Source organism: Calliopsis andreniformis, chromosome 12, assembly GCF_051401765.1.
Source record: "Calliopsis andreniformis isolate RMS-2024a chromosome 12, iyCalAndr_principal, whole genome shotgun sequence".
Lineage (NCBI taxonomy): Eukaryota > Metazoa > Arthropoda > Insecta > Hymenoptera > Andrenidae > Calliopsis > Calliopsis andreniformis.
The window spans coordinates 17,864,011-17,890,724 of NC_135073.1; the positions used below are offsets into that span (position 1 = coordinate 17,864,011).

General features: G+C 45.3%; 2 protein-coding genes across 4 annotated transcripts in view; one reads left to right on the top strand and one right to left on the bottom strand.

The window, feature by feature from the left end:
- LOC143185744 (lachesin) overlaps window positions 1-26,714 on the top strand; it is a 193,903-nt gene that overhangs the window by 108,531 nt on the left and 58,658 nt on the right. For both annotated transcript variants that reach the window (XM_076388982.1, XM_076388981.1), the window contains exon 3: window positions 25,522-25,628. In XM_076388982.1, the coding sequence (XP_076245097.1) occupies window positions 25,522-25,628 (107 nt within the window). The remainder of the gene's footprint in view (window positions 1-25,521; window positions 25,629-26,714) is intronic.
- Window positions 17,172-22,052, bottom strand: Fuctc (alpha-(1,3)-fucosyltransferase C). 2 transcript variants are annotated; one of them, XM_076389414.1, is made up of 4 exons: window positions 21,831-22,049; window positions 20,100-20,569; window positions 19,008-19,299; window positions 17,172-18,016 (listed from the first exon to the last, which is right to left on the bottom strand). In XM_076389414.1, exons 2-4 carry the CDS (start codon window positions 20,536-20,538, stop codon window positions 17,662-17,664), a joined length of 1,086 nt encoding a protein of 361 aa, XP_076245529.1. In that variant the 5' UTR covers window positions 20,539-20,569; window positions 21,831-22,049; the 3' UTR covers window positions 17,172-17,661. The 2 variants fall into 2 exon arrangements, with proteins under 2 accessions (XP_076245529.1, XP_076245528.1); XM_076389413.1 differs by having other exon boundaries at window positions 20,100-22,052.

Below are 26,714 nucleotides of genomic sequence, written 5' to 3' on the forward strand. Positions count from 1 at the left end.
TTTAATGAAATATCTGTCGAGCCTGATGGAACATTAAGTAGTTGGTTTCGGAAAATCGGAAAGTGGGACAGAGCCGCGCCGCAGACGGGAAGACACCCCTTTGATCTTGCTCGGTTGCGCGACGTGAATTTAAGTCCCGTGCTGGGGTTAATCGCGGAGCTCCTCCGGCGAAAATGTTAATTACGCCGAGTGTACGCGACTGCTTCTTCAAATCGATCCACTGGCGCTTTCGTTTTCCTTAACTTACCTCTAATCTGACCGTTCGATCTTGAAGTAGCTCACCATCGCGTATCTTAGATATTTGGATCTCTGCCTCGGTCCCTGGAGATTCCAAAAAGTATTTGGTTCGCTCTTATCGAATAGAAATATTTGATTTCCTTTTAAGCATTATCCCCGTATGATTGGCAGCGCCGAATCGAAAGCAGGCTCGAGATTATCAATTGATACACGATGCATCATTCAAGGATGGATTCCGGGTGCTCGGATAACCCGTATCGGTTTATCAGTCATGCGAATTTCCATCGGAGATTCGAGCAATGACAATCCAGCGGTAGAGGAGCGTCTTGCGCATTAGCCTCGTCTTCGACGACGATCTCCAAGAATCTCTGTGGCTGTCCCCCTTCGTTCCGCCTCGGAGCCCTCTTCCACCACGTTCAAAACGTACGTTGCATTGTGCTCGCCTCTAGACTCGAATTAGGATCGGTAAACCAGCCTCCAATAATCCCTGGGCAAAAATGGCAGGATCGACCCGATGGAACTACTAGAGCGCCATCGATACTCCAAGTGTATTACGTGCATTCACGATAACGAGCGTGATCGCGTATATTCTCCCTTCGTTCTCCTTACTTCCCCATTTCAAATCCCGAAGGACTATCGAGGAACACATGATTCAACAGATTTTACAACATTATTTCTGATAATTGAGCGATTGCTTGTCGCTCGGAGCCTCGAGGAAATTGAGATGCCTGTTTCTTCTTCGTCTGACTACATAGCTACTTTATCTACTTACCAACTTGGCTGCTATTCGTAACACGAGACACGTCTCGCTTTTCTTCTTCGCTCGAAACGAAGTCAAGTGTTGGAGATGTGTAAGCGAAAAATGTTGGAATCCCTTCTTATCCAAGATTTTTTCTATACATCATTCCTCTAACAATTCAGTGAAATTATAACCTATTTAGTAACGCAAATATGACGATCCCCATTTTCCATTTTCGCGAAAATATCTAGAAATGATAGTCGTCCCAGGAAATGATCGGACCTTTCCTCGAAACAAGCAACCTCGTCGAACAATAGTATACCAGCGTATTCTCTGCAAGCAAGGGCAACGTGTTTACAATAGTACCCATGGAATCCAATCTCGAACGAAAAGATCCGCGACAAGAACGATACGCAATATTATCCTCCTCCAGGGAATCCCGTATTTACTTTGCACGCGATTATCTGCCAGTTTCGTTCGCGAACAACGCCTCACAGGAAGCACAATATTTTTCTCGAGACTCGTCCTGGAGCCTCCTTCGTCTTCGGACTTATTCAGACGCAATCCGCGTCTAAGAGACGGCTTATAATTCCCGAAAGTCCCCGTCATTTCGGGATTGAATCTTTACACTCGCGCGGCTCCATTCTCCCCCGTAATTCGAACGAATTCTCCCTCCGACTCTCGAAGGATTCTCCGTCGCCCCTTTCCCTGTTCAGATAACGTCGTCAAGCCTATCGAGGCGCCTCTCCATTCAACGCAGCTGTTACACGCGTCTGGGAAAGAAGCGAGACTGACAGGGTAACGATGTGTACGCGAAAGTATCCTGCGAGGAAGACAGCGGCGTCGATTTTCCATAGGAACCAGATGGTTCTATCATTGACGTCTGTCTGTCCAGAAGATCGCAGCCTTCGTTCCCATTTCTTTCGTTCCCTCTGCTCTCTCGTCGAGGCTTAAAAATACAGCGCTCGAAATGATTCGCGGAAAATGACGCATTGTCGATGCTCGCGTTAAATTAATTCGAGAAGGATTAACGCAACACCTGCCGTGTCATAATGCAAATGCGGGCCGCATTGAAGCTGCTCTGAGATAAAGCTTCATCAGGTGGAGAGCATAACGACGACTCGACTTCGTTTTTCCTGGAGCCACGGAAGAGGAAATAAAACTCGCTTCTGGTTTTATCGTTACTCTGACAGATTCTATTCTAGCTAGCTTATGACTTTATTGGAATATTTTTAGTATTTATGAGAAAAGGTTAGATTAAATTGTTCGAATATATTTCGATGGTCCCATCAGTGAAATGAACTAATTTTATCGTGGTGTACTGTACATGTATCTCTCTCCATTTAGGCAGCGATTTTGGTGATAATTAATTGCTCTATGCAAATGCGAATTCCGGTATTGTATATTCCCTCCCTGTTCGGCTGATATTGGTACTCCCGCTGATGGCCACGTCCACGAAATTAAGTCCGACCACGAGAACGATAATCCTTCCCGTCCAAAGAGTCGTTTGTCTTCGTGCTGGGATTACTTTTCAGATGCGAACGATACCTATTACATTTGTCGAGCTCGAAACAGTTCGAATCTCAGCCAGGGCGCCCGCTCCGAGGCATTTTCATATCTCATTTTTAATTGTAATATAATTCTACGAGACTTAATTTCTCTGGAAATATAAAATTTCATAGAATCACGAGTTTCGGATACAATACGGCCGGAACGCAAACTGTGAAATTTTATATACGCAGAAGCCTTTGAAATTATACGAAGCTTTCCACAACTACAATTATTCCACAAATTTTTTCATATAATTACTGAAACTTACACTCGCCAAAATATTCAGCGCTCACAAATTCCCCTCAGTTTAGTGGCACCGGTGTCCGACGAACAAATCGATTCCCTTGCTTTTCTTCCTTCCATTTCACCGTCTGGAGCCCTCTTCTCCAACAGTCTACGGCCGTTCCCCGTCTGCCTCGATACCGTCTTCCTTAAATTCGAGAAACCGAAGGGCATGGGAAGGCAGAAATTGGAAGCGCCTTGGCCCCCCTTACGTGCACCTGCCCACGAGCGCGCGCGCCTATATACGTGTACATCTGCGTGTATATTTCTCGAGACGATTCCGAGGGCCATTACATTTACGCTCTAAAGTCTCCGCGCAATATCCTCGTAAGTGGTGGCCGCATAAGGGAGATAGGGGGAAACGTATGTACAGAGCAAAGATAGGAGTCGAAGCTTCGAGATAACGTTGGTTATCGGCGGATCCGATTGGACGGCTCGATGGAATCGTAATGAAAACGATCCGCCTATTAATTGGTTTTAATGTCGGTGGCTGCTTCGCGACCAGGTCGCGCTGGATCCCGCCTTCCCCTTCTCTCCCTCTGCAAGCTCTTCATGCAGTTCGGGGTTGGAAAGAGTGGAAATTGGTTTTAATGTCAGTCGATGAGCTCGAGTTTTAATTCCGCGGGATTCGAAGGAATGGGAATGTTTGCTGCCGATGTTCCAGTAACTCTTCCATCTTCTACCTCTGATTGGTATTCCAGATATTGTGGCAGCGCCGCGGGGATGGACCAATTTGAATAGAATTAAATCTCTTTCAGTTACGTGCCATTTCTGCTATGAGACACTTGTCACGTAGACCGAAGGCAAACACGGCTCATCTCTTCTGACGATACCCGGGCAGTATCCCCTACTGTTCCAATTTCTTCTATGGCTTCCCTAGCCGTTACAATGGTACCCTGAACCGCCACATATACTTAGTTATAAAAGTCTTCGACTCTCCTGCAACTCGAAGCGTTCAAAAAATTCCCAGCGAATATAACAGAGGAGAATAGAGTCGAAACGCTCAAGGAAGCAGGCAAAGGTAATGAACCCAGTGGTCGTACTTCCCTCGCCATCCCAGCGGAAGCCAGGTCCCGAGCTTTCCGGTATCATCTTCCATTCTGAATGAACCTTTATTTAATTGAAAGTTTGAACAACTTTTTCGACCAGTTTTTAGCCTCTGCGGTAAACTCTCTTGCTGCTCCTCCGCAGTGAACTCGCAGGAAGAAACGCTAGCCGCGAAACAGAGTGTCACAAAAATGCCAGTTCCCTAGGAATAGCAATCTAGGATCGCGCGATCGGGCCAGACGACAGAACTACCGGTCGCAAAGCCCTAGCTCCCTGGGAATCGCCAAGAATCCCGAAAATAAGAGCCGTAGGGTAGTGAAGAAAATAGGACTGGCTGTAGGTCGGCGTCGCGAGAGGAGGGCTGGAGGCAGACATGCCTGGAAGACGATGGCCGATGGGCGCGAACATTTGTCCGAAATATGGGGGGAGGGTGAGTGTGCAGGGACTAGACGGTATTCCCACTCCAATTCAAGTAATGGAGTCTGAAACACACATAGCGACCCCGGTTTGTTCCCCGTGCTAGCATTCTCCTGTCGTTTTCATCGTTGGAGGACGACGTTCCGACCGTTCCCCCCTCGCTGCAGGACGTCTCGTTCCTCGAAATCTTCGCGTAAATACGCTCGATATCGTCCAGCCTCGAGCTGCCGCTCTTTCCGCAGAACTTTAACGTCGCGAGCTTCAATTTCCCCGGGAATTCCAGTATCCCCCTCTCGCGCCTGAACCCCAGTCGACCTAAGAGAACCTAGGGGCAGGTTGGAATCGCGGAGCAAATTGGTTGGGATGAGATCGAACGTATGGAATTACGCAGAGGGAGCGCGCCGTTTCCGAGCGTGCTGCGTCGGTCAGAGCGTCCGAGGGAAGTCAGCAGCGCGAGGCTGCGGTTCTAACGGGGAGCAAATCGGATTTTTGGGCAGAGAAGTAGCTGGCCCGAATAGCGGCTGCCAGAGTGGTTCTTTGTGAGCCGATGAACCGTGCTCGATGCGAAAACAACGTAACAGGGCCTCGGTCCTGTGAATAGTTCCCACTGGCGATTCATCATCCGCTGTTGGTCAAGCGACGAAAAGGTCGATCCTCGTTACCTGCGTCACGGACGCTCGAAACACAATCCCTTGCCCTAGCCGTGTTTGATAGAACGCATTCGCTCCTACGTGTTTGCAGTAAAATGGATTCCTCGACGAGTCCTAGATAGAGTTCCTCGTTCCTGAAATTGCGTTAGACATTGACAGCACTTTGGTACTTCCGACTGTGGAGCCTTTGAAAGGTTCATGGCTATGGGGACAACATTTGTGGAGAGAGTCTTTGGCAAGTTGCGTGGTGGAGTTGTGAAAGTGTAGAATCACGTGTGGATGGGTTCTTTCGTGAAATTGTCACGGCATAGAGGTTGTCTGCTATAGGTATTTCTTTTAGATCTAAAATAGGCAATGAGAGAATTGAAACATTTGAAAACTTGTATATCGCTACACCATACTTCCATTCCAGAATAACAATTATAGTGGCACTGTATGCTCTAGTTTACTTTGCGGTCCTCAAATCTCATCAGAAGAGACTATCCGAGAATTTGATTAAACCGTTCATAAATCGTAATCGACGTCCAGCGGAGATCGGCTCTGCGGAAAATTTCGTTTCCACTGTCGCATGAAACTTGTATCGGCGCTATCCAGCCAGAGGGGGACACTGGTTGGGAAGTTTCAGCGATTACATCGGCAGATTGAAATTCTATTTGGCGTAGAGACGGGTTCGATGGGAGCGCGAGTAGAGTCGCGCGAATGCAGGCCGCTTTTCTGGGAAAAATAAAACTTGGTCCAAGAGTTTTATCGCGTGTTTGCCTCATCGTAATTGCTATATCAACCGACGGCGAACGGAAAAACGACAGGAACAGGGGCGGGACGCGCGGGCGGCGGTTAACGAGTTTACCTCGAGGCAGCGCGGGGAATAACAGACGTTTTTCGGGGCTCGCGCGGAACATTTTGCCGGAAGAGGAGGCCGCGCGGGAACCGTTTACCGTTTCCCTTTGGAAACAGCGCGCGATAAACAAACACCGAGTTAGAGCGTGCAGAGAAGCGCAATTTGAAGGATCAGTTTTCTTCTACTTTTTACCACCTTTTTTTCCTTTCAGAGACGCCTGTTACGAAAACTACTCGGCCTTCTTTTCCAACACCGGAAAACTCGACCGCTTTTCGAAACTGCGATACAGTCGCGACTGCAATTCTATCGCAATGATGCTTAAATGCTAGACGAAGGAGATAATAAAAGGCCGTGAACACAGATCAATGTCTATAGAGACATCAGTTCATTTGTCTTTCTGGGATCCTGCAGAGACCATGATTTTTATATTAAACAGAAACGATATCCAAAGAAATAACTCAGAAGTCGAAGATTAATCTGTCAGGAGGGTGGCTCATATTTATAAGCGCATCCGGAAGAGTTCGAAACGAGCGGGTGGCTGGTCGGTCGCGTGTTGGTTTAATGCCCCATAAATCGTGCCACAAAGTGCTGGTCCATATGTGTACACACATAGACGCAGCCCCTCGACTATCCCCCTGCTATGTAACTGGTGAATGGTTCACCTTAGGAAAACGCGTGTACAACACGCGGTGAAGCAGGTGAACCACGAGATGGTTGTATGTAGACGAAGGGTGGCTCGTTTTTGCTCGTTCCTCTGTGTGCGTCTACTTTCGCCTCGTAGAAACAGGTGTAGAAGCTGGAACACGTGCACGCGAGAGCGTTTGAAGTATGCGCGAAGGCGAGCGCATTTCACGTCGGCAAGGGTAGCCTGGCAAAAGTTATAGTTTTTGAGAAGAGTACAATTTAAGGCCGGAGGGCTGTACAGGAATTTAAAGAGTGTATAAATCTCTTGTTTTTATGAGTTTTCTTTCTAACAGAAATAGATTGATTTTTGGATCCTCGTGCTCCGAAATTCCTAGTGATTCCAAGAGGCAAAACTCGAAAGAGTAGGTGTCTGACTCCACTGTTTTATTACGCTGCAATGGGCTTAATTAAGCAGCTTAGGTAACAAAGACTGTTCAATGGTAATGTTAGGTGTCTCATCATACACCTGCACGATCGTACAAAGTTTGTCCAGACACGTTTACACGGACACAGGGCAGACCACAAATTGACGTATTCCCATGTCTATGACCAGATAGATGGACGTAACGACGCGCACGCGCGTACTGCAAGCATTCGCGCACGTGTTACGTGTAATATTTATGTGTTCAGGTGTGTGTATGCGGTAACGCGCGTACATTGCAGCCCGCGTAATTAATCCTGCGTGAGGACTATGTAGTTGGACGGGCTCGTACTAATTATCCACTTCTCGCACGACCGTATCGCGCGCAAGCCTCGAGGACTCGCTTGTTCGTTCGCGTTTCGAACTCCTGGTCGCGTCGTCGTCGCCAAACGAGACTCTCCTCCTAGAAACTTTGGAGGTTTGTCTATTTTCCGAAAAACGGAGGAAACAGGTAATTGAAGCAAATTTTGATCGATGATAGGTACATTTACACACGATGCAATTTCGTGTGGTTAATTATGAGAGAGCTAGAATTAGGTAATTTCTGTTGTAGAAGGTTCCAAACTTTCTCATAAATTATTGCTGCGTAGGTTGTACAATATTAAAAATGAGAGGGCTTTAAACATTTCATTTGTATATAAGGAAGAAGGTTAATGATCATCACGCTTTAGTATCAATTTAATTATAAGAAAAAGCTGAGTACGTGTTCAGATCTAGAGGTAAGATTGAAAGAGACAAAACCATCCCCTTTTATTCTCGTTGGACAGTTTCGTCACGACTGTGAAAAGGACCAGCACCCTCCCTATGATCTTGAAGCTTTTAGGCTCATCGAAAGACGCTTATTACAAAAATGATGTGTCTTTCTATCGTAAAACGCGACTCGGTTAATTTCCCTCGAATATCAGCATTTTTATCATTCAAGTGGTTCGATCGGTCGTAACCATCGCGCATCGCGGCCGTGTCTCCCGGGCATCCAGCAGGAGAAAGAGGAATGGAGCCGAGGTCCTCGGTTAAATCGTCCGATTCAGACTTTATGGCTGGTCTTAAAGCAGGCGTACGAACAGGATTGATAGTACGACGAGGCTGATTCAAGGCTCGCCGCTACTTCAAGCACACGCGGTTCCAGGACTATAGGAAACGTTAGTGGACGCGTTTAACCATTAAATTACTATTCCCTCCTAAATCCATTGATACGTTCATTTTATTGCTTGATGATGCTGTCTGTAGTCGCTGATCACTGTTGCAAGAATATTCAATGTATTTCTGTATTCTGAGTAATGTCGATGGGTCGAGGATTGAAACATAGAAAAGATACATTTCCAGATCTCTTCCTTAAGTCCTTTCCATAACTACAAGGTAACCACGTAATCCAGGTCGTCTTTCGAGCAGGAACCTTGAAATCAAACAAATTCCTGAAGCGACATCGATACGTCTCCCTTTTATCCGTGCTCTTATCCTCGGCAAATACAAGCAACAATCGAAACCAAACCCAGCCCACCCTCGATCATCCTCGAGCAAACGTCTTGGACGTTACCTCGGAGCTCACCCCCGTCTCGGAGGGAGTGAAATGGTTCCCTCGTGCTGCTCCGTCGAAAGAAGTGCACGTATCAATAACGGTACGCTGCACAGGGGGCGTGCCATGTGCGGATGCAGTTTGGGGGAGCGAGAGGGTGGCTGGAAAGGCATCCCCCGCGAGACAGAGACAGAGACGATAAAGAGGAAGGCTCGACTTTGAGCTTCACTGACCCGTGTAACGCCCGGACAGCCTCCTCTATCTGTACTTTACAATCGAGGGTTTTATTGAAATCTCGCCGTTCCCTATATAAACTCTTACAGACATTTTTATCTGCCGGATAAATTTCTCCTCGAAAGCACCGCTAGACCCCTTCGATCCGGCCTGAAGAACGTCTAAGACTCGCGTCTCTTTCTCCCGACAGTGGCCAGAGAGAAGGAATTATTGGCAGGATATGAAAGGAGCAGAATTATTGCTGATAGTAACCGAGCATACGTTTGAAACTCTCTTGTTGTAGCAGCGATCCTCCCCTAGGCAATTTATGCGGTTATTCGAGCGACGCAAATGGATAGGAGATTGGAATAGTAGAAGTTTCGCAGTGGTATTTACAGGAATCTGATGCCAGTAGTCGTGGACAATTTGATGACAGACTATGAGTATCTGTAATTGAACGAAACTTGATGAAGGCTACTACGCTTGCATCTACCTCTCGTGTTTCGTACATTCTGTTTATTTTCCATCTCTCGGTTCACCACTTCGACTGAGTATCAGAGTATCCGTTCACGATCGTTCCACGGAAATACCTTTGCGAAGATTAATCGAATCTTTCGTTTATTTCTGACCCGATTCACGGAAGCTACCATTTAGCGTCGGTCAGAGCACGCTCCAGTTTCAGAAGATGCGTTTCTAAAGGTCCGCGTTCGATGGCTAACGGCGCTTATTAATAGCGACGCGACTCGCTGCACTTTCAACAGTCCATACATCTTGGGATGTACGTGCTGGACGAATGGATGGACGAATGGATAGACTGCCGCGTTACAAGGATCGAATCGTGGATCCGATAGGCTACAGATGTATCACATAACGTCAAATGATGTAGAATATATTCGTGTATCGAGGATTCCCTTTAAGGATTTTCTAATATCCATCCTGCGAACCCCTTTCGATATTATTTTTACATAGCTCTGTGGCCATAAAGCAAAACGATGTGGATAAGTCACATTTTGAAAATACGTAGGTTTACACATTAAGGAAAGTCTACAAAATAGAATATATATTTTTATTCGTTAAATGAATTTTACTGATTTGCCTTATGGCCACAGAAATAGCCCAGGAAGCCTAGAAAAAAGCTCTAAAAAGCTCTGACCCGAAATGGCTTCACTATTTATCCATCAATTCCATCGTGTCATCCAAACTCTCTTTCCTAAAGCCATCCCCCGACAGAGAGATGAAATATCCATATCGCTGGATCCCCTTAAAAGTAAATAATATCGTCAGCCGTCGTCGTCGTGCCAATACGTCCCGAAGAATTATCGTCGGTCGGATCGATCCGTGAAAACGTCAACGACTTGGCGCAGCGTATCGGCTAAAGTGTCTTCTATCTGTTGCAGATGCAACTGGCGCGATGCGCACGTCGTCTCGATGCAGACACGTCGCGTCCTCGAAAGCCTCTGCTACTGGCAATTTCGCGAGTGCGAGCAGACGTTCCACGAACAGCTTACTGTCACTCCGTCTCGAGGCATCCTCCCTCCTCCCGCGCCTGTTTCGCGATCCCCTTCAGCCCCATTATTCGACACCTCGACTTTCCCGCGGAATTATGCGGACGGAGGGAAATCGCTGGAACCGTGCCTGATCCTATTCGCCGCGGTACGGGGAGCCGAGATTTCCAACCGAAATCTTCCAGCTGGAATCCCGCGGACGCGTGTCGCCTTATAAATATCAATTCTCCAATATTCGACGGCAGGCGCGTTTACGAAACTAGAAGCACACGCTGCAGCCATACTTTAGATTTGCGTGGCGTTGGCTTTTGTTCGATGAGGAGTGCCACGCACGTCTTGGGAATGTGGGATTCACGAGGGAGCAGAAACGATTACCTTGGTGCTTGGGAATGAGTCGAAAAGGGTTTATTCTATTTCAGAATTAAGATGGAATTTTCTGCAGAGTAATATATACAGTAGCGTATACTGACTCATTTTTGTGAACTTAATTGAAGGTTCTCAGTTTTAATTTACAAAAATCCATCGTGGTGACAATAATACTATACATACCATGCGTTTAGACGTCCAGCCATAACATTGGACACGTGTAGGAAATTCCTCCTTCAGACTGCTCACGCGATGCTTAATACACATTCTCTGGACGTGATGTTTGTGGTATCGCAGTCAGCCTCGCGGTCGCGAAACAACACTCGGTGGCTTAATAATTTGATTAATTGCCGGAGATATCCTCTCGAGCAGCTTCGATCGATTCCATTAGCCGGCTGTTGCACGCGCCGATACGATAGAAAAGGGGGCAGAGCCCGTTGGCTGCTTGGCTTTCATCAATCCACCCGTCGAATATCGTTCCAGCTCTCGAGAGCTGTTCCTCGTGGCATACGCGTGACCGAATCGATTACAGGATCCGTGCCCGACCGGTTTAATTCGCTAATTAACGCCAAACGATTTCACGCTGCAAACGGGGGCCTGCTACGGCAAAAGGGAAACCGGAGAGTTGTGTGGGCGGTTCGCGGAACATTAAACGGTGTTAAAGAAAGGGCCGCCGACGAAGCGATAGCATCGGTGATCCAAGCGGCGAGCTTTACTGCCCATTCGCACGATATATCCGTGGAATGATGAATCTGGGTGAGGCGGGTCGCAGTCGGGAGGATAACGATGTTCTAACGTTGGAGAGAGATGAAGGTAACAGATCGTGGGGAGTAGAAATTCAAAGATTCAAAAGATGAATGACTTTTTTGTGGCTGAGAGTATGAGTCTCTCTTGTGACGGATCAAAGTAAATGTACGGGGGATCATTTCTGAGTTGAGATGCATGAAAAGTCATCGAGCCTCTTCGTCGTTCCTGTTACAGACACTTGTAAATCAGATTAAGAGTTCAGAGAAAGGTAAAAAAGAGATAACTAGACAGAAAGCAGTAAAGATCTAAGCACATACGTCTGAGAGGCCAGTAATTTCTTTTTATACCCATTCAGCGCGATTCTAGCCATATTTCCTGAGTTTCCAGTCCTCTATATTTATCGCTTATGGCCTGAACTTTCTGGTTAAACTTTGCGATAGAGTCAACTGAAAAATTCTATAGGTGCTTGGCGTCGTTTGAGCAGAGGATTAGTCATTGGCCTATGTTCGCGATGGAATGCTGATACTTATCCATAGAGCTTCTTGACATAAAGCCTTGACGAGTCATCGTCATTGAGTGTCATACTTTGAAAAGCTGCAATTACCGAGCCATTGCCAATTAGTACCGATGACTCTTCCGCGCAGAGTCTACTTTCCTACTATTCAGATATTATTTAAAGCCTCTATTCCTGACCCGCATAATCTTCCACAGAATCTTTCCTTTCCTCGACTTCTAAACTGAAAGTACGCAACTTCGATACCTTTTGTTGAATTTTTTATATCAGGAAGCAAAAAGTTAGCGAACGGTACAGACCTAGTTTCCCGCTCGCAGAAGCGTTTCTTTCGCGTCCGTTTCCCCCATAAGGTAACGTTAGCAGTTTCAACGACATTCTTACAGGCTATAGGCCGATGCAGCGTCCGCGAAGCGGTCTCTAAATAAAAAACGCGATAGGTTTAACGGGCGTAAAGTGTACCGGTTGAGCTGCCACTCGCTCCGCCAAACGAACGAGTCCGTCCAACAGCCGATTGATTACACTTTGAATTTTTCACTAATTGCCGCGCTTTCTGAGCGGCCATCGGCTGCATATTTCAGCGAAGCCGCGAGCGTGTCTTCGGGAATTCAGCCACGGACCACCGTTTCCAAAACGCGAGCTAAACTCTTTTCCTCGTGAGCGAGGCATCGTTCTACCCTTTCATAACAATTTACTAGCGTCGATAGCGGCTCGACTTCCGTCACTATTTTTGCGCAGCGTTTTGCGTCGATACGTCGGTAAACAGTTTATTTACCTTCGAAAGTACTACGCAGTATCATTGGGAAATCGATGTCGTCAAACATAGCAGAACAGAACTGCGTGTTTTTCACCACTGGAGAGCATGCCATTTTTCCATTGTATTTTATTCAATCGCCTTTTTCGACAGCCGAGAAGATAGGTATTTCGAATTTCGAGCGACTCAAAACACAAAGGCCCTGATACGTGTTGCCTCCCCTGGATTTTCAATCCCGCCAATCTCTTTTTCTGTCGTAATAACCGTACCGCGGAATACAATTGCTCTCGTGCCAATAACACGCGCCCGAATTCCGACACTTCATTGACGAAGGCGCACACTTCATGTCGTAATAATTAACGTCGGGTTTATAATTTCCGCCATAAATACGGCGACGGGGCTTGAATTCGAATAGAGTTCGCGTAGTTTCGAATACGTGAACAGTCGGCCATCGAGGCTGCCGACATAATGGTTTAAACTGTCTCGATGACCATCGGTCTTCCACTTACCACGCGCAATATTGCGACAATCCACTCTCGGTTTAAAAACTTTAAACAAACCAACTCTGCCTACTCGATTTTAACGCAGCTTCATAGAAACTGCAAGCACCATTTCCCTCAAAAAGTTGTCTTCTATTTATTTTCAGTCCAGCGTGAAAGTAACGCGAGAATTTAGTCCATACATAAAAGTCATTTTCACGAAGCGAAGGGTCCCTCTCGCTGGCACCAGGATCGAAGGAGAGCAGAGCCAATGAAATCTTAGGCGACGCAGTTACCGTTTCGCCGCCCGAAAATTCCGCCGCGGGCATACGATCGACTTTACGAGCAACTTCCTGGAAGAACTTCCGGGGGAGACGTCGGAATGACGACGCGGAGCTCTCACAAAGCGTCTAAGTACTTTTACAACGCGACCGCTGTGCTACGCTGCTTAACGTCCGCCTCGAGGACCTCGCAACTACCCGAAATTCCTTCGCAACTGTCCTCTTCCGAGCATCTATAGGCCATCCAGCGACCAGCTCCTCGAGTTCGTCCATTCCACCGCGATTCGATCGCTTACTGGCGAAGAACGAAGGTGCAAACGCGAGAGCTCTCTTCGTTAAGACAACCAGCTCGTTCAGTTCCGATTTGCAGCTCTTGGCGTGTGCCCTCCGGCTGACAGATGACTGCACTGAGACACTTTCTCCTTTTTCTGAGATTCAGAGACGTAAGTGTGAAAATTTTCTCGGGTGCACTGAAAATTTTAGCTTCAAGCGAGTGAAAATTGAAACCTAGTCAGCCAGTTTTTGAAGCTTTCTGAAATATTCGAATTTGAGAATTCATTAAAAACAGGGCATTACACAAAGAGGCTTAAAGGATTGTAACTGTTAGTTTCCTGGACGTAACTTTAAATTCACAGACAAAGTAGAATTCAGTATGCTCGACTTTCTCTTCTTTCAGAAGGCAAAGCTATCTTTGCGTCGAGCAAAAGAGAAATCTCCTAGGAGTGGTTGTTATTTCTTCTGCCATCGTTTGAGCCAGCTCGGCGTCCAAGCACGCTTGGACGATGAGAATAATCGAGAGGCAATTTCGCGCGACTCTTTCCTGCCCGTTTCACATAAATTTCCTACCAAGGCGGTGAGAGTATTCGTTACAACAGATTTTAGAAATTTTTCATATCAAAAAGAATGCGTCGTTGGCTCAAACTATGGTTCTATTCCAACAACGGATAAGGTATCTACGCGCTTTCGTATCCTTGAGCGGTTGAAAAGTTAAAGGGCTATTTAATTTCCATTTCGGTCGTTTCCCACTAAATAATCGCGTTTGTGCGATCGAGCGGCCGTAGAAACCTGCTGATCCAGCACGGTGCAGTCGCGTTTTGCGGTTCGCGCGATAGCACAGCATTACACGTTCGCTTGCTTATCAACTCGGTTGTATTTAAGTGCTGCATTGGCGTAACGACTGGTCTAATGCGACTCCTATCTGTCTTTCGGGCATAGAATTAACCCCCCCTCCTTTACGAATAATATTCAGACGAATCGATCGTTATTTCATCAACGTGAAGAATTAACGAGCTCATTCGATTCATTTGTAGAATGTATAGCATAGCGGATAGAAAAGGACGCAATCGTGTTTCGCCAAAATTTCGTCGACGTTTTTGCTCAATAAATCGCAAAGAGAGCGTTGCGTGGCTCATATTCTATTGGTCAAAGCCAACCAATCTACGACACGCGGAACAACGAAAAACAAGTCGAAAAATGTGCACTGGATTTTCGAGATTCAAAGGCGACCGACGGGCAGCGTCAACCAAACGAATTTTTATTCCAAAAATATCACGAAATTTGCTCTTTTGTCTCATATCAATCCATCCATTCAAAAAGGTTGAATATTTTTCCTGGGCGCTATACGACACGCTTAGAGCGATGTACCCACGAGGTAGAATTCCTGCTGGATTTTTTCGAAGCGCTGACACGAAACCGTCGACGAGCATTATTTCAAATTGCGTCTGCAAGCCTGACTGCGCTCGCCTTGGCGAATCTAAAGGTTTTCGTTCTAACTTAAAAGTCGCTGGTTAGCTCAGAAACGACTTAATGAAATCCCCACAAATTTAAGTGAAATCGCTAACAAGAGAACGTTACGCGAGACACAATGTTCTAAATGTTGAAATGTTTGCTCTCGCAGAGAAATTTTGATACTTTTTGGACGTCGAAATTCCTCAGTGAAAGCGGTTTATTAATAGCCAATGCGAAAACGGGAAATAGAGTGGTTTTCACGCGCTGCTCGAGCGACAAGCGAAAAGCCAAGGCAATTTTTTTAATAATCAATGCATATGGAACACCGATAATAGTCGCTTTGCGACTAGCTTCCCTTAGCAGCGAACTTGGTGAACTGTTTGTTCGTCCCACAGCTCTTATCTACGTATATTTAATTTGTTACTCATCTCTGGTTACGTAAAATTTATGGCGCCATCCATTATACCTAAGTACTCTAAAATCACTTGTCCTGTAGATAAAGTTATCTGCATGACTGGAACGAAACCAAGTGACACTGTAAAAACGAGTAACAATTTCGTTAGCACTACCTTTCGTACACTATTCTAACGTCAACGTAATTCTCATAAACCTAGATTGATCAAGTGGCCTTCCACTTAGATGTCTGTTTCCCAGAATTGCGATCACAGCAAACCTGTCGCTTCAAAGTATGATTCAGAAATCAAACATCCACGCCCTGAAAAAAGTATCGTCACCATCCAACACATTTACTCTATTTCTGTCGCAGACTCTACAGCAATCTTTCACAGGACAGTCATGAAAGGTACCCCCCTCCCTGGCAAGCGTTTCGTCGTCGAACGTCGCGCTGCGCTGCGTTTTCTTGATCCGCTTGACGTTGCTGCTCGAAGTCGATGGGTCTGTGACGCCGAAGCGGAAGAGCAGATAAAAGGAGGCACGGAATCAGTGTCACGAGAAAAAGCGTCGAACCGCGTCTCCAGAAAGCTCATGATTTTATAGCGACATTTCTTCGCCGTCGATGCGACGTTTTTCTCAGTGGAAACAACGGTTCGTCAACGAATCGATGCGCTCGCACGTTGCGACCAAGAGAGACGCCTCGACAGTTGTTCCTTGTTCACAAGCCCGGGCAATGCTAATCGAGTTCAGTTTCTGCTCCAACAATTTATGGATAATTAAAATGGATGGAGCGCATTACGCAACGCATCGCAACAGCAAGTTCCCCATTCGGACTCGAGGAGCGAAATTCCCTCGCGATCGTCGAAGAAATTGCAGAAGAATACCGCCTCTTCTTCGCCCGCTTCTTCCTACTGGCTTGGCTGAAAGCCCCTTTTCACGTCGTAACAACGCTTACGAGACAACCTAGACTCGACGAGACACGCGACACCATTCCGCGGTGGCTCGAAGTTTCCTGACGATTGTACGAGTTTCAATTAACCATCGAGCAACTCGAAACGCTTCTCTACGCTCCACGTTTCTTTCTGCTCGATGAAAGTGCTATTCCAGACGTAGCTGAGCCTCAAACGCAAAAGCGTGTCTTTGAACAGTTTGCCAGTGGCTGTGAACTGGTGTAATAGCGCGGAAGTTTAGATAACGAACGAATATTCACTTATTTAACGCGAGATTTCCGAAAACACTGTAACGATATGCATCTGTTGGCTTTAATTGCAGGTGTTGTAGGTTGGAACTCGTGAAACGTAACTCCCTCGTCACCTTGAGAGATACTGACGTCAAATGGCGACCGTCGTCTTAATATTCAGCAAGCATCTTATAAACAATGTTTCGCATTCAAGTGTATCAGATATTGTATGTAGGATTCCCACCATTTCAATAGCTTTTTTTAGATCATTTTGTTAAAACATCACGTATCTATGCTTCGACGTTCTTCCTCGCCGTTGATTGGTTTACATGTAATTAACAGTTATCGTGCAAATGAAGGAGAAAATCCAGAACGTCCAACCTCGTTAAACATGTGTTAATTATTGTGCTAACGCATCGTTGAAAATAGATTCGATAAGTGTTGGCTTAGATCTACCGTGCAATTTTTTATCTTCCTTTCAGATAGTTTGTACACGTCCTACTAATATTTCTCAGATACGGGCCACTTCACGAACCCGCCTACATAGTTATCGCAATCGATTCAAAGCTTTGTGGCATGGAAACGCATAGAGATATGAGTTTTATCAGTTTAAAAGGGGAAAATACAACGCAGGATTAGGTATAAATAAATTTATTCAAAGTGAATAAGCTTTACAAGTGAAATGCAATGATATCGATACACTTAATATGGAGTGTACAACAAATCTGATGACTAGTATGATTTCAGTGTATCATTAATCGAACCTCCATATTACGAAACTTTGAAATTAATATTTGGCTACTCTTTGCACTGTTGAACATCGCCTGCTTGGCGATAAGCTTAGATAAAAATACTGTTTCGAGCCGATACCGGCTGCAATCTTAGGACTATTAGATCTCGTTATTCGAATCTGTCACTTACAGCAAGAATTTGCATTTGCATTGTCACTCTAATTTATTTCATTTACGGTTCACGAGATAATACACGACATGTAATACCTACTTTGCAAATGCCTTTTCGTGTAAAATGATCGTGTTAGGCTTCAAGTGTGTGTAAAAAATATTGTTCCATTTTCTCGTTGATTGGAGATTTCTTCAGCTATATACATAGCTATATACGCATTTATCAGTCTTCATTCTTCAACGCAGAGCCCATGAGGAAAGGTACGTGGTATAGAAACCTCTGCAGGGGACACTTGGACTTACTATACCAGTCCGAGAGCTTCTCGTAGATCTGTGGCTCTCGTTTCTCGTGAAGGAACTCGCAGAGATTGCAAGCGGCACGTTGAGTACTCTTGTCGATCCTATAGTACTTCTTCCACTCGAAGTACTTCTTGTACATGCGCGGGTGGTCCATCAGCCAATTCAAATACTTGGCCAGTTCTTCTGGCGTATCGTAGTCAAGCGCGTCTATATAAGACCCTGGAGGAGCGAAGATGCTATAATTGGCGCCGCCGTAAACTATTGGCACCACATTGTAACTAAAAACAAATGAACATATTATGTAATAGAGTCGGCAAGGTACAGTCATAATACTCTTGAGAATATAATTACTAAATTAGCCAAGAGAGGATTACTTATTGCCAGAGTTCTAATATCGACTTTCAATAAGCAGAATTGAAGAATGTACAAAAAGAGTTTGAAAATTTGCTTTTTGAAGATTGATTTGAAAATCTGAAAATTTCGATTTGATTCAACTAAGGTCCTCAAGTGATCCCACCTTGGTATACCAAAAATTCAGTCGATTAACCAAGGCCCTGCGATTCGTACATGCCAGCTCTGCCTTCAGCGATATCAATTAAAACAGCATTCTACATTCTACACAAAATCTCGGTGAAAGAAACCAAGCACGTTATCGAGCAACACGCTCGGGCAACAGTTAATAAACGGAAGATAACATAGCTGGTCATTCAGGTAATTCAGACGCACGGAAAACCGTGGTCCATCGTGTCCGCTCCAAACAGAAACAAATTACAGCTGTCTCTGGCACGGGACAAGCCAGTCTTTGTTCAGGAGGATGCAAGATCGCGAGCGATTAGCTGGCATTTCAATTAACAATCCGCTTTTCAGTCGAGCCATCCCAACTGGGGGATAATCGCGGCATAAACGGCCTCATTTCGTTTCGTAATTCGCCGTGAATCTCCATGCAGCGTTCGTACATTCCCTCGACAACAGCAGAGAGAAAGAGAGAGGGGAGAAAGAAAGGAGGAACGCGTCAGGAAACGTGACAGGGGAAAAAAGCAAAACCGACGCGAAAAGGTGGGAGAGAGTTGTCAGAGGAAATCATCCGCAGCGTGGTCCACGTGTCGAAACAATTTCACGTCCCCTCGACCAGTTTCCCACGTGCATCGGTTTCAAGCCAGGAAACCAGTCCAGCAAGCCGGTTGTCGTTTTAAATCGGCCAGGAAATTGCGGACGGCCAGGCTGCAATTGACAATTTTAACGTTTAAATCGACTCGGACATTGTTTTACCTTAGCGGGTTGTACAGCTTCTCGGTTACGTAATCCTCGCAGAAGGAGTTCTCGAACGACAGGTAGAAAAAGTACTGCGGCTCGACGACGCTCCTGAAGCAGTCCTTGCTTTGGGGGCACTGGTAGTTGCCGCATTTCCCGTAGATGTCCACCTCGATGTACTTGGACAGCTCCTTCACGTACGAGCCTCGGCCGCTCCTCGCGTAACAATTGCTCACGAACCATAAGACTGGCTTCTTCTTGCCCCGAATCGTGTCCCACAAAGACTTGTCCCAGACATCCTCTGCTCGATCTATGCAAACGAATTCTCGGTCTGTTGGCGCGATCGATCGTTGGTTGGCTCTGGCTGACTTAAACGCGTGTCGGAGACGGTCCTTTTGGGCGCTGACGTTATCGATTTCAGTGGGGAAAGAAGAGCAAAGAACAGTTGCGAATTGACAGTTATAGCTGGAAGAAGAAGCCTTAGGCAGGATTCGTGTGAAACAAGTACATGCCGCAGAAATGCACTGACGTGAAAGCAGAGGTTGTTTTAATCAAGAGATAACGAAGCCTTTAGCGACACTTCAAATGCAACATTCCCTTGGAAGCATCCTGCGTGACGTAACGCGATTATGCAAACAGATTCTTCTACTCTCTAGCTAACTTTCCAGCATCCTTTTCTTCGGATGGTTGGAGTTGCTATTCGGGTAAAAATAGCCAGTGAAGCAATTCCACAGAAGTCTAGATGAACCAGGAGCTCGCGATTAATGCAATTACAGCGTCCTAGGTCGCGAATCACGAAGTCCTCTCAGAAATCTGTGGAATGTTATAATTTAATGACTGTCAATATCGAGAATCTTGCAAAGACCGTCCCCCTCCCATTCGATATCAATTATTTCGATATCGCCGCGAATCGAATCCCAGAATAATTGCGATTCATTCGAATCAGCGTAATTACGTCACCTTGCCTCGTAATTGGATATACTGTCTCATTTTTAGAAACTTGCAGTCGCGTTCTCAATTTCCCAATTTCGCTCGAACTAACTATTCTTAAAAAACGGTAATTGAACTACTGCAATTACTGTGCAAGGCAAAGGCAGTGATAGAATTTACCTGTTCGATTGTTGAAAGAGGTCCAAACGGTGTTAGGAAGGGGAGCAACGACTTCATCAGTGTTCAAGTCCCTTATAACTCCGTAGGTCCATACGATATCACTGTCCAATCTATACGTCATCGTGAGATTAAAGAAATTCTCGTAAAACTGGTCAGCCAGAGGCCTATTTACAGGGCTTTCCAGATTCACGAACACGTACCACTGCTGTGGGCTCCTTTTAGTAGGCAGGTCCCACAGGTTCAGCTCGTTACCATGAAACAGGACTGCGTCGAAATCCAACAGATCCGTGTAACTTTTGTCGTGTGTCGCGTAACAATCATTCACGGGACACTTGTAGAAAATATCCCCTTTGCCGAGGTAGAACGTTTTATCGCCGAACATAGTATTCCAGAAGAGAATCTTCATGGTCTTGTTGCCGATGCGCAGATCACCCCTCATCAACTTCCTCAAGAATAAGATATCGTTGACCCTGTAGTTGAAGTAGAAGGCCAGGATATACAAAGGTAGTATAAATGCCACGAGAAGGATCAGAATGTGTTTGCTGGGAATCCATGATTTCATATCGCTGTAGTTCTTTCTTCTTGTCGACAGTATCACTTCGGTTACTTAAATGATGTGGACGAAAACTCCGTGCCTTTGTAGGCAAACGATATTATTATACTGCTATTAGGTGGAACATTTAAAGCTTGAACAGCTGATTAGCGACAGTATGAAGTAAGTATGTCGTTATGTCAACATCTACCGCCTTAAACTTAAGGTAAGTTTGATAGGTTACGCAAAATACGTGTTTCAATAAAATCTGGAAGAATCCACTTTTACAAAATTTGAAAAATTCCCTTATCTAATCTTATCGACGCCATTAGAAAAACTTGTGTGCAGCTGTCTTGTTTGCCGCGTGTGAACGCTAAATGCACGATACACGGTGACTTTGTACAACGCAGATTAAATTTCACAATGAACTATCACGCGAATAATAACAGGTCCAAACATTTATTGCTTATTTTAATAAATTAATTTATAATATATGATTTTCACAATGTCACAAACTTTCCACTGAACTGACTTATTATTATTAGGAATCAAAACTATCACTTTCAGCAAGTAATCGATACTGCATGACTCAGAGGTCAAGTGGACCCACTGCCGAATAATAATATAATTTCAGTAGTGCGTTCAGAGGTGTCACCACCGTTTGCTTAAGAAAGAATGATTTTAACTAACGCTACTAATTCTAATCAACTTTAAACATGATCAGGAGTTGATAGCCTCGCACATTCAATCATAAACATGCACGGTTAATCCTTCGACTTGGTGCTCAAAATGACACTTTATGTCGAACCTTCTCCATCGAGCTTTTTCAGCATACTGTCCTGCAAACGGCAAATTTTCTCAACCTTCCTTCACACGCTGCAATCAGTAGAGGTTTCTCGACTAGCCCAAGTAGATAAGAATATAGATAACAATACTAATCGAACTGTGTGACTACATATTGGGACACACCTTTCTTACTCATTTAATCTTATCTAGTCATTGCCTGTGATAACATTTCAAACAGATTTGCAAGAATAAATAAAAGCAGTTTCACTAAAAGTATCAAGGTTTTGAAAAATACTATGTATCATGTCTATACATGGGCTTGATGGGAACACGTTGAATACCAAAATCGTGTCTTTGTTTCCTATGAAAGATCGCTGACGAGCGGCTGATAAAGCACTTGATTGATGCTTTACCTTCACCGCGGAATCTGCGAATGTAGGACACAGGTATCTGACGAAGGAATCTGTCGAGTTCTCGCTAGCCACGTTTCACTCTCTGGGAGTCTCATAAATTTTCGCACCCATCCTCCTCTGCCACCCACTTCTATGGTTTTCTTTCCCCACCGCCATCGATGCAGAATTAACTGTCACTCAATTAAATTTTATTAGTGCCCACTATGAATCAGTAATTGACACGTTTCAACTCTCAAGTTCCAAGACGACATTAAGTATCCTAATATCACACTTTAGACAACCACTGTTCTTGTTAATTGCACTTTGATATGTTACCAATTAGTGCTGAATGCTCTTTGGTACAATCGTGGGACACTCGACGCTGGTTCCACTCGGGGCATCGTTACCTAATATTAATTGCACTTCGGAGCAATTGTCGCCTGAAACTTGGCTGGGCTTCGGGGCAACATGTACGAAAGTGTCATCGAGAAAAGGTGCCAGTAGAAATCACAAAGCAACGTTCGAGTTTCGATGACGTACTCGCGACTACCGACGATCAACTGACTGCAATAGTAAGCGGACCGGTTGAACGCGACGTAAACTACGTAGATGCCAGTGTTCCCACTGCCGTAGATTCCACCACTCTACGATTCTGGCTGCGAACGTACAAGGCATAATATCTGTTTTAATGTGTCAAGTTAAATAGATAATGTGGCTACAGCGCGACAGAATTAAAAGTGAACTGCTAATCAAATGGAGTCTCATATATTACGAGCAACATTACCGATTATCAGTTTGTGGGAAAGGAGGTGTAAATGAAGTCGCTTTCACACATATAGGTTTTTGTCGATCGAGGATTTTATTGATGCGCGTCTTTACTCGCTGGCGTTCTGGAACCGACTCCTCGAACCTTTTTGATTTTCCATAGCCCCTGCCGCGTATCCTCTCTTTCTAACACTCGAGGACTACGCGACAGTTAGGCGGCGACTTATCGCGCTGGGGCAGAACGGCGCCGCGAAATATATACAATCTTAATCTAATTACCGTTCTGCCCGGGCGTGAAAGGCAGCGATTGATATGTCGCCGAATTCCGAAAATGTGACGCCATGCGCGTGCATGGGTCGCCACAAGTTTTAGCAGAATCCTTGGGATTCAGAGCTGAAAAACGGCACGATGGAAACTCGACATTGACAGTTACAGTCTAGCGAGATAGAACGTATTCAGAACGCGTGGAAAGAGGTCGGTTTTCATGGGACACCGAGCACGGAAGCGCGTGGCACGAGTGTAAAGGAACGTCGCGTTAGACCGTTGCGCGAACACTTGGACCGACTAGTTTGTTGCTTTATCGCTAACTGTATTATATTTCAGTTGTAATGACTGCTGGCCATAAATTTTTCGAATCTCACGTCTTCCTCATGCTTCCCATGGCAATCGGAATTTCTTTTTGTGAAATTCTTGGAATTTGCGTCTGGTCGAGAGCAGATACTTGCAGCGTCGATCCGTGATAGCTTTGCTGAAAGGAAAGTGACATGCTTCATGGATTGTGGTGAACTGCTCACTGACCGTGTCTCCGTTCGTAGCTCAGCCTCATTTCTTATACAACGAGTTTCACAACTATGTACCGCTATAACTTTAATACCCAGAACTCATCCGAGGAAACGAGGAAGGTTGAATAAACGTACACCCAAGGTCTTCCACTACTAGTTCCCTCAATATTTTTCAGACACCTTCCAATATTTAAACCTTTGTCAGCATATCTCTGTTTCCATGCGTTTCCAATATCCCACAAATTCCGGTGAAACCACCAGCAAGGTTTCCCTCGCTGAAATTTCGCGCTCTCGATCGAGAGATCGCTCTCGATCGCGGTCCCTGGTATTCCCAGGATTGAAAACTTGACGCCACGCGGCCGATAGACTTCCAGCAGGATCGAGTCGAGGTATCGACAGAGTCAAACAGAACCGAACAATTCGTAAAAGCAGCGATCGAAATCGTTTCCACCGTAGGTACGCACAGATTTTATCGACAGATCGCCTCGGCTAAATTGGATTTGATACAGTGTAGCTTATAGCGCAGGAAACGCAAGACGCTCGATTAAGTAGCTTTCCCCTTGGAAACTGGCCTGTAATTTCGCTCCTTATATCATCCAGTCGTAAAACTCGGTTCGTTGCAGTCACGGAGAAACGATGCCACAGTTTCTATCGTGTCGAACAATGAGATAGAGTCAGTCGCGTGGGATACGGTGATTCAAGAAAGGAACTTGAACTATCGATAGACTTGTCGACCGAATCGTCGTTCGATCTTCTCAGAGAATTCGCGAGGAATGGCCTCTCTTTATTTCCAAGCAGATCCTCCGAAGAGTGATCCTATTCATTTTGAAAATGACCGCCCCGCGATTTCAACGTGGCCCTGATTAAATATTCCCAGCGTCGAGTCAACGTTGAGTAGAACCAGTCCATTTCTGTCACCTTTGCATGTTTTATCAGCCTAATCGAATGGAAGATTCATCTGGAAGAAGAGGAGTGTAATTCTGTTTTGGAGCGTTCCAAGGCAACGCTCAGCGTAATCCACTCTGCGCGCGAAATTGCCAAGCGGAAGCATTCGAAACACTCCGTTACGAAAGCCTGGCAATTCGTCTTCGTACTCCAAATAATAATTCGAACTGGAAGCATTCGTCCTTGCGGCCTCCGATCCGTAAGTTCTCTCGGGGATTCCTGTTGGATCGAGTCTGGTAAATGTAGTCAGCTAACGATCCTCGGCGAATCCCGCGAAAACCGAGCTGTTCGTTCTTCTAGTTCTCCCTTTCCCCCTCTCTTACCTCGATAACCAGGTGCATTTCGCCTGGAAGCGATGCGCCAGGTGATTAATTCTTCTCATTAATCACGTTCCTATCCATCATTCCGCTACCTGCAACGTTATTCTTCGGCGGCATTTTAAACGGCAAACTCGATCACGAGCGCCGCGTAAAAGGGCATCACGTGACTTTAGGAAGGAGTCTTCTAAATATAAAAATTACTTAAATGCTGTGTCTTCGGCTAATGAGGAATGCTATCTCTTGACCCAATGGTGGGTCATTGGCCTCCAATGTAGTGAAGCGTAATCAGTGAATTATAGAGAAAAGGACACAGGGAGGAAATGAGAAACTTTTTGAGGTTTGAGTTGTTAAGTGGATCGAAAAGGAACGTGGAGGCGATAAGTAGCGAGATACCGACACGCGAGGAATAGAGAATTTATCGCGGTGTCAACATACCAGTTTCCTCCTGACGTGGTCCTCTTTCTTCCTGCGTACCACTTCCGGTAAATACAGCCTTGGAATGGAATCGACGGCTTCCCTCTTCCAGTCGAGCGATCAACCAACTGCCCTCTTGCTTCACCCTTGACCAATCCCGAAACTTTCCCAAAGGATTTCTTGACTGGTGCGACTCGCGGTCACCCGCTTCCTCTTCCTCTTCCTTTTCCTCTTCGCCTCTTGTGGAAGCTTGTTCTCGGCGTTCGAGCTTTCTACTTGAGTCGGCATCGTGAAATTTTCAAGGGGGATGTGTCCTCTGACCTTTTACCAACTCCATCAACACGCTCGAACGCCTTCCACTTGTTGTCATGCAAATCAAAAATTGCTTGTATCACTTATACTACTCTCAATAATGGGGATTAATTAGAAGAAAAAAATATACCAAAATTGGAGAAATATTTTAACAAGCTTACTTTTTTTGTGCAGCTCTGTCCGATCGACCCATGTTCGCCGAGCCAATACCAAATGTTACGGTGCCATTGGGGAGGGACGTCAGCCTACCGTGTGTCGTCGAAAACCTCGGTAACTACAAGGTAATTAAATCGAACTATCTATCTGCATGCCATCCCCATTGGGGTGAATTGTATAGTCACAAAGGTTCAGCCAGAAAAACACTGGTTTCAGGACCCTCGGCGTTCCTCGCTCTTTTTCAGGCGTGAATTATATTTTCTGACGCAATACGCTCACATTTCTCTGTGCAATTAGTAGGCGAGCTGGTAGCATTACAAAACGCGACGATACGAAATGTTAGTAATAACGCATCGATCTTTTGCATAACAGTAATGAAACGTAACAACAGTACTTATTTACTGATAGCGGTATCACTCTTTAATTTACCGTCACGCTTACTTCCGCTAAAAGCCATCTTTCGCAGGTTCACGTCGTCGAATGCACTATAAAGAAACGCAGCAAGCGATCAGATCATGTTTACGTAATCCGCGTCCACGACTGTTATTATGCAATGTCATCATTTAATAATTAACTCCGCTACTGTCATTTTAACGCCCGTCTACCGTGAAGGCGTTTCAAAACATTTATGTTAGCGTAGCTGTATCGATTCCTTCGCCTTCGCAAATCCGCGAAATGGAAACAACGTATCAGTAATGTATCAAGATATTCCACTGTTGATAATCATTCTGCACATACTATTGAACTAATCAAGCATGCAAAACGGCAATAGGAATACTAAATCGAAGCTGACTACATAATAAATGACAAGCTGATAAAAGCTAACATTTGAAACGTTAGAATTGAGAAATGTTAAAAGGTTTCCAAGTGTATCGCTGCAATGATTCTCGTGATTTATTAGCGTCTTCGAAAACACGAAACACTCGAACAATGCGTGCAGATGAATGCACCGACAAACAAGAGTAAAGACCGCTTGTTCCCCCGCACGTGATCGATCGGAATTGAGAGCAGAGATCGAGGAATGGAGAAAAAGGAGTAAACCGATGAGAAACATTTGCATCGGTATACACGAGATCTCGCATCAGGATAATATCTCGGCGTGGAGTGCAGCGCGTGTTCCATATTATTCTACCATTTGCGTTTTCGCGATCGTAAATCGTTAAACGGAAAAGCAGAAGGAAGCGCGAGGAAAAAGGGGGAAAAAGGATGAA

Coding starts and splice junctions, on each gene's coding strand:
- Fuctc (XM_076389413.1), bottom strand. CDS start 20,661: ATGAAATCATGGATTCCCAGCAAACACATTCTGATCCTTCTCGTGGCA. Junction 19,300..20,099: donor CTCTTTCAACAATCGAACAG/GTAAATTCTATC, acceptor TCGTTTGCATAG/ATCGAGCAGAGGATGTCTGG. Junction 18,017..19,007: donor AAGCTGTACAACCCGCTAAG/GTAAAACAATGT, acceptor ATTTGTTTTTAG/TTACAATGTGGTGCCAATAG.